Raw genomic sequence first — 12,554 nt, forward strand, 5'->3', positions numbered from 1 at the left:
CACCACAGGCATTTGTTGTGACTACATTTATTTAAACACTGCCAGGACTGTTACATACAGCTATCAAAAACCATCACACAATTAATATCCGTCCATACTGAGACTGGTATATACACAAAGCAAATGTCTGCAGGTGGACAAGATTAAACTGAACATAACATAGACCTGACTGGTCCCCTAAAGATCATTTGTGGTGGCTCACGTCTTGGTATCACATTGAACTCTCCCCCGCAGCGTCTCCTCCACTTTCCTTTTTCTCCTCTTCTGCTTTCTTGCTCATGAACTTCTGCAGAAAAGACACATTCATAACTCTTGTGACGACTGGAAACGTTTGTTCACTTACCATGAAGATCTTTTCTTGGCAGTGCTAGGGTGGGGCAATCACAGCCAATGGGCAGAAGCTCCTTCCTGGAGGCAGGCAGAGTAGCGAATCTTTTGCTGACTCTTTTAACCAAAGGCCTTGAGCAAAATGGAAGACGATGGTCCAGATTCTTTTACAATATACCCTCTGATCAAGACTGGTTTGATTTTTCAGATATGGAGTTAGTTCTGAGTTCACTCGCTGCAGCAAAAAATGGCTACAGCATCCAACTAGAAGCAATCGCTATCACAATCCAGAAGTGAAAGGCTTAACTGGAACATGCTTTATTGGTAAAACTGATATACTATCAAAAGGACAAAAAGGAGTCACTTCCAGAACTTTGATAAATTTAACTAACGCTGTTGTGTTTTGAAATGAGAAAAATAAAAGCTATCCACTGGCTTTTTTATGACTGGTGGTAATTCTTTTGTTATTGTACTCCTCTGTAGTATACTTTTTTGTTATTCGTAAAAAGGACTGAAGATTTTTCACAGGATCTTGGGGATTCCTGGTGTCTGTCACACTATTCCAAACAAATACAAAATTCCTTCCTCTTTAAGGCAATAGTCTACTTTTATGCATCTCTGTCAATTCAAGTAGGAACCAACATATTTGTATATACACACACACTGTGTACTTCTGCTGTTAAATCTGATATTATTTGTAAGCTGCCCAAGACCCTGGATAAGCAAAAAGATCAAAATGTTTTAAGTGAAACAAAATAAATACATTCAGTGTTCCAAAGGGAAATGGAAAAAAACGCTACCTTCTTATTTTGCTGGTGAAGTGCAGACCGGCAGTGAGTTGTCATAGACGCTTCATCCACACAGAAGCAGGAACAAATCTGGCAGAAAAAGCCAGCTTTCGGCACAAGGAAGTCTAAATCTGAAAGCAAAACACAAACAAAGATAACAAGGGCAACTCAATCTTTTCCTTTTGCTAGGTAAGGTCAATGGAGGGGGGAAATGCCAGGGGAAAGAATCCTCATAGTAGTTCTCTACAACCTCAAGGGTTCTCAAGTCTATCTTTAGGAAGGTTCTTAGTGTCCGATACAATAATCCAGAACTTTTTTTTTAAAAAAAGGATTGAAACTGTCACATCTCAATGCAGAGAATCAGGTGAAGAATGCAGCCTCTCCAGAACTTCTCCAAGGGAAAAGTAAGGTCATTTATGCATGGTAATTTTACCTGAGGTTCATGGCAAATCTATGCACCAGCAGTCTCCAAGCTTAAATCTGGAAGCATGTGAGTCCCCGCCCCTTGAAACTCTGCTTTGTAATTGGCTGTAGTGCTTACTGTGAGAGAAATGTCCGTCCCCTCATCGAAAACCCAACTACTCTGTTAAAAAGTATTTAAAAACAAACAAACCACGAAGCTCTCTAAAAGTAACGGGGGTGGAAGAAACCCAAGCCTCATTTTTAAAATCCTTTCTTCTGCTCAGAAAGAACTCCAAGGGAGCAGGAAGCATTTGAATCTTCATCCCTTTACACACTGCTTTGTCATTGGCTGTAGTGCTGTCTGTGAGAGAAACGTCACTCCCCCAAGCTTTGCCTTACGCATGGGGATTTCACCCGGGTTGACCTCAGAAGAGATCAAAGAATTGAGTTATTAGAAGAATGGGAAATCCCGGGATTTGTTAGGGCAGGCCACAAGCTCATCTCTAATGGATGGAAAACTCATGCATAATTCCAAGGAACAACCAAGACAGACAAGGGGGGCAGATGAGAGTGAAAGTACCCATGCATAAATGACCTACGTTTCTAGCACAGAAGCCTCTGAGAATTACCAAAAGGCCCATCAGATGGAGTACTTGTGGAAACTGTAGCTCACTCTATGCCTCAATTCAAGCACTGGTTTTCATTCCAAGCTGGCCCCTCGGCCTCCTGGGACCACACACCCCAGCCACTATTCTGACTTCGAAATCTGCTGATGACTAAAGGGCATGGGTAGAAAATGTACCAGGGAATATTTCTAAACTTTACATAGCTCCATGGTGCTCAGGCACAATCTTCTTGCTCCCAGGGCCTTTCCTCCCTCCCCTCCCTCAGTCACAACAGGATCTTGCCAAAACACTGCAAGGTGAAATTAGCACGATGCAGATATGCTTGGCTTAGGCAAGTTTTCATACTCGGAGCTTCCTTAGCACAGCAGAGTAAGCGTGTGTCGGGATCACTAAGCTCCAACAGCACCTGCCTCCGTAAAGAGCCACAAGGGCTCCTTTATGGTAAAGACTACCTCGTAGCAGATTCTTTGATGCTAACAACCCTTGATCTAGGGCCTGAGGACAAAGGGAAGGGGATAGAGAAAGATAAGGTACACCATGTGAGCAGCAACACTGCTTTCAATCTATGTTTGAGCTCAAATGCGAGGACAGATTAAAGTAATCGGCACCAATTAACTCCACTAGTAACTAAACAAACAAGACGCAGAAGGCAGGAATGCTCAAAGGCATTCTGATTTAGAATGTTAGGTAAACATCTCAGGTTTTACCTTCTTCCATGTTATCCGAGGTCTCCGGTTTTTCTGAAGAATTTACCGTTCTCTTTTCAGGCTCCTGTTCTTCACATTCCGATCCAGCCAATTCTATTAAAGTGAACATTGTGTGTATAAAGTGCCGTCAAGTCGCAGCTGATTTATGGCGACCCCTTTTTGGGGTTTTCATGGCAAGAAACTAACAGAGGTGGTTTGCAAGTGCCTTCCTCTGTATAGCAACCCTGGTATTCCTTGGTGGTCTCCCAAATACTAACCAGGGCTGAACATTAGTGAACAGATAAAAGGAAGTATTTTTTCACAACGTATAGTTAAATTGTGGAACTCCCTGCCCCAGGATGTGGTGATGGCTGCCAGCTTGGAGGGTTTTAAGAGGGGAGTGGACATATTCATGGAGGAAAGGGGTATTCATGGCTATTAGTTAGAATGGATACTAGTCATACTGCATACCTATTCCATCCAGTATCAGAGGAGCATGCCTATTATATTGGGTGCGGTGGAACACAGGCAGGATGGTGCTGCTGCAGTCGTCTTGTTTGTGGGCTTCCTAGAGGCACCTGGTTGGCCACTGTGTGAGCAGACTGCTGGACTTGATGGGCCTTGGTCTGATCCAGCAGGGCCTTTCTTATGTTCTTATGATTATATCCACATTAGATTACCGTAATGCACTCTGTCTTTGAAAATGGCCTGGAAACTGCAGCTCATCCAAAATATGGCAGCCAGACTACAATCAGGTAAAGGAGACAGGGGTTGTATTCTCCCCGGTGCTGGGAGATATGCACTGGCTTTTCATTTATTGCCCAGAACAACTCAAAGTGCTTTTGTTCCACTGGCACAAGAGGCTCCATGGGTGAAAGAGGGTGGCTGTGGTAATGAATTTGCTACTGTCCTCTTTCTCTCTCAGCGACTTGTGAGGCTTTTTTGTCCTCCCCGGTCCCCCAATCACCAGCATCGCTTTTTTAGCTAGGGGAAGGGAAAGCAGGAAAGCTTCACCAGCTTGAACCCTTTCTGCTGATACCACTATGGAATCCAACTTAATGTAAATAATGTTGTGGAGGAATTTCAGAATCCAAACTGCCAATTTCTGTTTTGACAGCTCTTTGCTTTCAATCTAAGCCCCTCCCCCAAATGCAAAGGACATTGTTTACTATGTTTTGTACTTTGTCTTATGAGTTGTGCCCTATTTGTTCACTATCTTTGTAACAGGTGACTAGCTGTGTCTAATACTGAAAAGATATTTTCTGTAGATTAACATTGTTATCCCACCCGTTCTCCAAAGGAGGTCAGAATGGCATACATAGCTCTCCCTTTCATATTCTCTCCCCATCCCCAGGCCAGGAAAAATGTCCATTGTTTGCAACAGCTGCCCATAAAAACCAGATGCTAATTGCTGCCCCTTGTCAGGACAATCAGAACTCAACTGAACAAAGCTGCTTCTTCAGTGGAATCTGCAAGTGAACAGGACTGTCTTCTTTCCTCCAAAAAGATTCCTATAGCAGTTTCAGCGAGGAAATAGCTCAGGAGTTTGGCACGCCCAATGGGAAACCCACGGAACCACCACCTTGTGCTACTAACATTGTTGTCCCTTTGTCACAAAGCAGCATTTTAAAAAAAGCCTTGCTCCTTTCCCATGGTAAAAAGGGAAGAAAGATAGCAAAAGGAGATGCTGGTGTTCTCCCCTTTTATTTACGAGCAGAGTAGGAATCTCCACTGCTGCAGGGCAGGTCCGACTGGACAGAACCTTCTCCCACCAGATTTAGTTCACACGGTCCTACCTGTGGAGCAAGTTTGAGCAGGGACCCTCACCATGACACCACATCCTCCACTGCTGGAGGAAATGCCGACAGAAGGATCCCCCAGGAGCTCATGCCCCTCACTGCTCAAGCAAACACAGCACGAAAGAGAGCTCGGGATCAAGCCCAACTGCCAAAGGGTCTGCTAGACAGCAGAAGGGAGCTGTTGGCGTACAGCCTGGACTCAGCTTCCCGGTTGAGCAACAAGCCAGGCAGTTGGTCTTACACAGACAACAGCGTGTATCAAATCGCGGCATGGGTGCCCAGCTCTCCCCTAGCAATGGTAGAAACCCCTCCACACACACAGATGCTGAAGGGCTTTGGGAAGCCATCTGAATTCAGTAACTACCAGCAGCTACTGAGGTGAAACTGACACGCCTGACCAGTGAGACCTACCTTTCTCGAGCTTCTCCGAAGACTGTGAGGGTGTCGCCTCTGCGCAGCTCTCCTCCTTGCCATCTGGATCCAGGGCAGCCTGTTCTGATCCTGCCTCTGGGTCCTCACTTCTTGCAGGCTGGCTGTCTGCAACAGAAACCTCCAGGGCTGGAGGAGGCATCACCACATCCCCCGTTTGCTCCTCGTGAGGAACAGATTCTGAGCATCCCTCAACATCCATTCCCATCGCTTTGGCCTCCACGTCCTCTTCATGGCTCTCCAACGCTGTTGCAACAGAAATGTGACAGCTTGCTTAATTGCTTCCCAGGAGTCAGTTTTAGCCATGTTGCTGAATGATTCTGGATTATTTAAGATACATCATTAAAATTTATCCTACTCTTGTCAGTACCAAAAATGGGCAGCGTAAGTACTTATAATCTTCATCACACAAAGATTGGACCACAAACCACATTAAGAAACACAGCATTTTCTTTTGTGCATCCCAACATACAAGCAGAGATGTGAAATTTCTGGAAATTTTCACACTATGAGGAGGGGACTTTTTTCCAGAAAAAAAACCCTGAAGTTTGGCAGAAAACTGAAATATATGCAATATTTACCTTCCTATCAACCCAAAACGGCTTTTACTGATTGAACAGCATCAAATGCACTATAACTTAGACACAATTGTACTGTCTGGCATGTTTATGGAATTTAGAAGTATGTCTTTTGTCTTCAGTAAGAAAAACTGCAATGCTTGAGGAACAGCTTTAAGCTGCTGTACCCTCTGCTATCACAGCACACATATCTCGCATTTTTGCTATCTGACAGGCTGGGGGAGGGGAGGTGAAAGCAGAAAAACAAAACCTGCAGTAAACAAAAGCAACTGGATTATCTATGCAGAAACTCTCATAGAGTCACAAAATGTAGTTATCAACATGTTTGGATATTAAGGAAAACACTGAATGTTTAAAACAATGTCCCATTCTTAAATACATTACAGCATATTGTTGGCAAAATTATTTACATGTAAACAAAAAATAGAAACTGTTATAATGTTGACATAAACAAGGGTTGTTGTTTTTCCCAGTCCTCCCCCAAAATTTCCCAGTATTTCCACTGGAAAAACAGTAAAGGCCCTTACACTTTTTCATGCTATTCATATCTGAAAAACCTTATATTAACTAGATTTTACTCGGTTCTCGTAGGTTATCCGGGCTGTGTAACCGTGGTCTTGGTATTTTCTTTCCTGACGTTTCGCCAGCAGCTGTGGCCGGCATCTTCAGAGGAGTAACACTGAAGGACAGTGTCCTTCAGTGTTACTCCTCTGAAGATGCCTGCCACAGCTGCTGGCGAAACGTCAGGAAGGAAATACCAAGACCACGGTTACACAGCCCGGATAACCTACGAGAACCAATGAACTCTGACCGTGAAAGCCTTCGACAATATTTAGATTTTACTCATTTCATAGGAGCCCCTTCCCTCCCACTGTGTGCTCCAAATTTTCCAATTTTTCTGCCAGGAACTGAAAGTAAACCCTTGGTAGGGTACGGAACATTCCTCCCCACACACACAAAAAAAACCTGTTATGGTTTTTTTCTAGATCTTCACATCTCTACATGCAAGTTCTCAAAACTCTGTACCAAGAAGGAAAACAATTCTTCTCTGAGAACTGTCCAAATTAAGATTTGCATCCGGATGTACTGCTTGGCACCTGCTTGTGGAACCGCTAGTCCTTGTTCTCCACTGTCATCACCTAGAATATTCTACGCTGGCAAGGTAAAAAGGAAGACCAAGTCACTAGAAACCCTCCTCAGCTCTGTAGCTCACTGCTATAGCACCTGCTTGACAAGCAAAAGATCCTGTATTCAATGCCTTACAAGTCCTGTTAAATGGCCTCAAGCAGCAAGACCAGGGAAGGCTTATCTGAGGCCTTGGAGAACCTTTGACAGCTGGAGTAGACTACACTGGGCTAATAGCCCCACTTGTCCTGGTGCTGCGGGTTCTACAGCTGATTTGTCTTCTGGGGGGAGGAATTGGGCTTTGGAATGCATTCCACTCACTCTCAATCAGCACTACTTGAGGGGGGGAGAGAATGGAGTAAGCCAGTGTTTTCCCCCACAGGATATTCTGCCCTTATGTGCACACCTTACACAATTTGACTCTTTTGCAGATTTGGGTGCTTGTGAGCTTTACTATGTGATACATTCATTTTCACACTGCTTTAGTTCTTTCTAGCGAGGTTCAGTTCTCCAGGCTCATGGCCAGCTAACACAAGAACATCGGGCTGTATCTTATTGATCCATGCAGCCAACCCTTGCACTAGTGGATCACACCATCCACAGCTTCATGGGGTGGTAGGATACAGCCCACAGTATACTGAAAGCCCACAGTATACTGAAAGCACTGCTTAACTTTGTCCTAATTCCTAACCAATCAGAAAGGTCCAAATATATGTTCAAGTTAGAACTCCGGAGACCTCCCAAGGAGTTCCATATGGGTAATGCAGTTTCAGAAAACCTAACATTGCATGTCTAGGATGTGCAACCTGGGACAGATGTGACTGTTTGCAGCAATTTGCAGAGATCTGAAAAAGCGTGAATGGGACACAATGCAGTCCCTGGGGCCCAGAGTCTGAAGAGGGCTCTTTCTAAGCCTGTCCTTGTGATGAGCCTCGTTACACATTTCATGCCCGTAGGTGATCCTCTGACACACCTTTTACAGATGGGGATGTCACCGTTGATGAGGCAGGAGCTGCAAAAGGATGACCACCAGTGATTTTGCCAAGCCACTCATAATATCTACCCCAATATTCCTCGTTCCAAGCCACCCCTTCTAATTTATACAAGTAGAAAGCTCTGCAACGTAAGAAATTCTTGCAGTGGACTGCTACAGGGATTGTATTTAATAGGTCATGGCTAGAACTCAGAATTATTCCAGAAGGCATGAGGGGCTCCTGGTGGTCCATTCCTCTCAGATCAGCCGTTGTGCTCAGTGCCAGCTGAGCCCTCCCAACAGCTTTTAGGGGCAGCCAGTTCAGAAAACAGCACAAAGAGAAAGGAGCAACGGCCCAACTCATAAGGTTACTCCAAACAGGTAACAACAATCATATTTGCATTTGTGGCCCTTCCTTCATCTTACCAGATGGCTGCTCAATGTCCTCCGTATCACTTTCTTTATTGTCTGACTGTTCTGTCCGATTCAAGGTTGATCCTGCAATTAGAAGGCATATAGCTCACTTTTATGGTTTTGCTCAAAGAACTTCCACCTCGTCCTTAAGTGGTTAAGACCAATTCCTTTCCTACCTGCCAAAGGCTGCTCCCTCTGTGCTTCTGCTTCAGTCTCTTCGTTGAGGGCCTGCTCCAAATCTTCCCCTCCTTCACCCTTCTTGGTTTCTACTAAGGGAGTTTCCTGCATGTCTGTTTCTGCAGCAACACTCTCCTTTTCAGAAGCCTCCACTTCAGCCTCAGATGTCTTCTTTTCCTCAGGAGGATCCTCCCCGGCACATGTTTTCTCTCCTGGTGAGGCATCATCAAGAATTACTGTTTCTTCCTGCTTGGCAGCTGACAGTAAATCCTCCGTTGGTTCAGAAACTGCAGCTGCAGTCTCTTTTTCTGGGACTGTTGTGGCAACCAATCCCTCCCCGTTTGAGCTTGTAACGGTGACCTTTTCTTCTTCTTCATCCTCACTGCCGACTTCATCTACAGTCACGAAGTTAAGTTCTCCTTCAAGATGATTAAAGTCTGCCAGGAAGTCATCGTCTTCTTCAGTCACTTCATCCAAAGTCACTAGAGGCTGATCATCATTGTCCTCATGGATCTCATCCACTGTGACTAAAGTGCTGGGATCTTCTGGCACCTGGGAAGAAAGGAGATCTCCAGGATCTTCAAGGGCCCGCTTTTCTTCTCGCCTTCTACTCGAGGTCTCAGTCTTAAGATGCAAAGGCTCGTTCAGAGTTAGCTCTTCCACTTCTCCAATTTCATCCACTGTTACTAAGGGCTCCACTTTAAGGTCTGGTTCGCTGTCTGCTTCTTTTGCAGTCTCCTGAGTAGCAGAGTCTTCTTGCTCAGAGATCTCATCCAAAGTGACAAGCGACTGTGGATTCCGGGCCACTTCGGAAATGAGTTCTTCCTCATCGTTCAATTCGTCGACTGTGACCAACACCTGGGGATCCGGGATGGCTTCCAGATGTTCTGCCGCTTGGGCTATTCCACTTTCATCTTCTCCAATCTCATCTAATGTGACGAAGGAGAGCTCCCTCTCAGCAGCTCCATGAGCAACAGAGTTCTTGCCCTTCCTTCTCTTGGAGCTGGGCTCATGGGGAGTATCCTTTCTTTTACCCCTTGGAGGGTTCCTCCTCGGCTGAGAGGAAGAGTCCACTTCATCTGTAACTTCGTCCACAGTAACAAACTCATCCAAGTTAAATGGGAAAAGTTCTTCTTCCTACAAAACAGTAAACAAACAAACAGAAAAAGCTTTTAGTGAACAAGCAGTTATCTCATTGGTGACAGTAATGCAGCTTTGAGTCAAGAGAACTCTAGACACAGACACGATTCCATCTGCGGGTCTTTCTCCCCATCATCCATTTGGATACCAAGATCAGCCATTCTCTCCCAGTCACATGAAGGCCCCAAAGGGAGTCTGAGGCTATTTGTACATGGTAGGCTGAAGGTCAGCTGGTAAAGGGCACCCATCCTGCTCTCATACCACAGGGAGACAAAGGCATGCTCAGACAGAAAACTGGCATCTCCCCACTGCCTGGTCCCAGACCATTAATCAGAGCCTCTAAGGAATTAATCGAGGTGGACAATGCAACAGCATTCCAATTAACAAAGACCTAGGCTTGTTGCAGGCCTGAGAGGTAGGGTGCCTGTACCTGTGGTTTCCCTATGAATCTCATGAGTAAAGCATTGAAGTAAAAGTTTACAAAAAGGTTTATAGAGGCTTATTTCTCTGAATTGTTGAAGTAGTAAATAAAATAAAGGTCATGAGTTGCTGGCTAAGACTATCCTCAGTATTCTGAGATAAATAAACTACAAGAGTACAAGGTTATGATATGCAATGTTGCCCGCTTGATGGTTGTGTCTGGAAAAATATCAGCAACACTTATCCGAGGTGCTCGACCTCTTCTTGACATTAACAAGATGGTCATTTCTGCCTGGGAGTTTAGCCCCTCTGATAGCTGCCTTGTGAGGAGGGAATAATGCTAACCTAATGATTCAGAGCTAGTCTTCAAACAGTGTAATAGATGCTCTCTCCATCTTGAAAGATGTAAAACTTAAGAAGATTGAAGGGAGACAACTCTGGTTGTCAGGCTTCACTCTCTTGCATACAGATTTACAGTCTTCTTGCCTAAAGCTAGAAATCCCTTTTGAAAGGGAATTCAGTTCAGCAATTCTAGTTCTCATAAAGGCTAGAATCTGAAGTGAAATGCTGGCAGGCTGCTCCATGACAAAGATGGAGACCTTAGAACTCCTAGCACCTACCTTGGAGATGGGAGTCTAAGTGTATTAGATCTTCACCATATTTGGTATATTGAGCCTCAATTGATCCTAGCGAGGATTAATGGAACCTCAAAGAAGATCTGTCTGATCCTGTTCTGGCTTTCCAAATGTTGGCAAGCATGAGGATTGTATATCCTATATAGATCCTATATAGATAATTCCCTGGACCTGTTCAGAAGTCTTTTCTAAATAACAGAAGGTCTTCAGAACATTCCCAGGGTAAGAGGCCAGAGATATTCCTGAAAAGAAAGGAAGATCTCTGTTTTCTGTGGTAATGCACAAGGCACATATAATGCAGTGCTTACATAAAACATATACAGAACCTATTAGGCTTATTTATGGAGACTCTTAACCAAGTAAACATATTCTCTGAAATTGGCAAAGCCAGAGAATAACTGAGTCTTCCATAGAACATTAATACAGCCTTAAGCTTACACATGCCCTGGCCTGGATGGCCCAGGCTAGCCTGATCTCGTCAGATCTCAGAAGCTAAGCAGGGTCAGCCCTGGTTAGTATTTGGATGGGAGACCACCAAGGAATGCCAGGGTTGCTGTGCAGAGGAAGGCACTGGCAAACCACCTCTGTTAGTCTCTTGCCATGAAAACCCCAAAAGGGTCGCCATAAGTCGGCTGCGACTTGACGGCACTTTACACACACACACACAAGCTTACACATAATGAATTATACATAACACATAAGCTCTGCATTGCTGACTGTTAAGATACACACATACTTTCAGCATGTATGTAGCATTCCTGATCTTAACAATGATCATAGGTCCATAAACATAGAATAGATTAAATACAAAGCTTATGGTATTCTATCCTCTACACACAGCATTGGGTAAAGCTAACACATACTGAAACATATAAATATCCTGAACATAAATTCAGTTCCCATGAAGTTAAGATGATTTACAAATGACATGGCAAAATAAAAGCATGTCTTTTGTCCTGAAATATTGCTATGATACCTGAAATGATTTTAAGATGTTTTTCCTAATCATATCTTCCCTCCCATTATATTAATTCATATTTTGATAGGAATTCTGAAATGATTATACATTAACTATGTTTTTACAAGATTCTGTAACACTAGTATTCTAAATGAAATAGAAATACAAGTTGAAAGGTTTAAACTCTCATAGAGAGAAATATTATGAAACAGAAATTGCTTATAGAGATTGTTTGAAACTGCTTGCATATATCATAATTATTTTATGACATGTTTTGAGAGTGTAAATATTCACATGCATATATATTATATATATATATATATATATATATATATATATATAATGTGAAATAAATGTTATTTAAAGGAAGTTCATTGGTTATAAATTTTATGGCACACTTCAATAGAAAGCCTACAGTAGTAGGAATTATCATTGACTCCTGTCTGTGAGGTCTTACTGAATAAGATAACTTCACTTCTCAGTAAGTGATACATTCTAAGAGTGTAGACCCCTTAACGACACGAGCCGTGACAGGCTCACATCTGCACTCTTAGCTGAAAGGTTTCTCTCTCTCTCTCTCTCTCACACACACACACACACACTCCTCCCCTAGACACGTGAAGGTCTGTCTAGTGGGGGGGAAAGCCAGGCAAAAATTTGACAGGAGGCGCCCCCAATTATTATTTTTTCTAGTGAAAAACTGGAAATTTTGGGGTGCAGTGAAAAAAACTCCTATGACCTCCTTTTGGAACGAGTGAAATACCTTTTAAGATAAGACTATACTCACTCCAAATGTGTAGTGTAAAAATATTTACGTAGGACAATCCACAACATTATTAGACAGTGATCATTCCTGCCGATCAAGAGAGTGAACCCATTCGTTCACCAAGATGCCTTTCTCTTCCTCCGAGCCCAAGACAAAGGAAACTCATGTTTGTCATTCAAACCCATGTCCTATCACTGCAGCCCTAATCCATCTCCAAAGCGCATTTCTCATCTGTTCCAAACCCTCAGTGTTTGTGTAGTGTCTAAAGTCCCCGTCTGCCATGCCAGCACATGGATCTTTGCCTCCCTCAC

General features: G+C 43.6%; 1 protein-coding gene across 1 annotated transcript in view; it reads right to left on the reverse strand.

Moving 5' to 3' along the window:
- Positions 1-211: 211 nt before the first annotated feature.
- Positions 212-12,554, reverse strand: part of ZNF638 (zinc finger protein 638) — a 54,785-nt gene continuing 42,442 nt past the window's right edge. Inside the window, exons 22-27 of the mRNA XM_056855755.1 lie at positions 8,324-9,461; positions 8,160-8,231; positions 5,040-5,303; positions 2,851-2,943; positions 1,128-1,246; positions 212-286 (exon numbers count right to left, since the gene is read on the reverse strand). Coding sequence (XP_056711733.1) covers positions 212-286; positions 1,128-1,246; positions 2,851-2,943; positions 5,040-5,303; positions 8,160-8,231; positions 8,324-9,461 — 1,761 coding nt within the window. The remainder of the gene's footprint in view (positions 287-1,127; positions 1,247-2,850; positions 2,944-5,039; positions 5,304-8,159; positions 8,232-8,323; positions 9,462-12,554) is intronic.

The sequence above is a fragment of the Euleptes europaea genome, chromosome 9 (assembly GCF_029931775.1).
Source record: "Euleptes europaea isolate rEulEur1 chromosome 9, rEulEur1.hap1, whole genome shotgun sequence".
NCBI lineage: Eukaryota > Metazoa > Chordata > Lepidosauria > Squamata > Sphaerodactylidae > Euleptes > Euleptes europaea.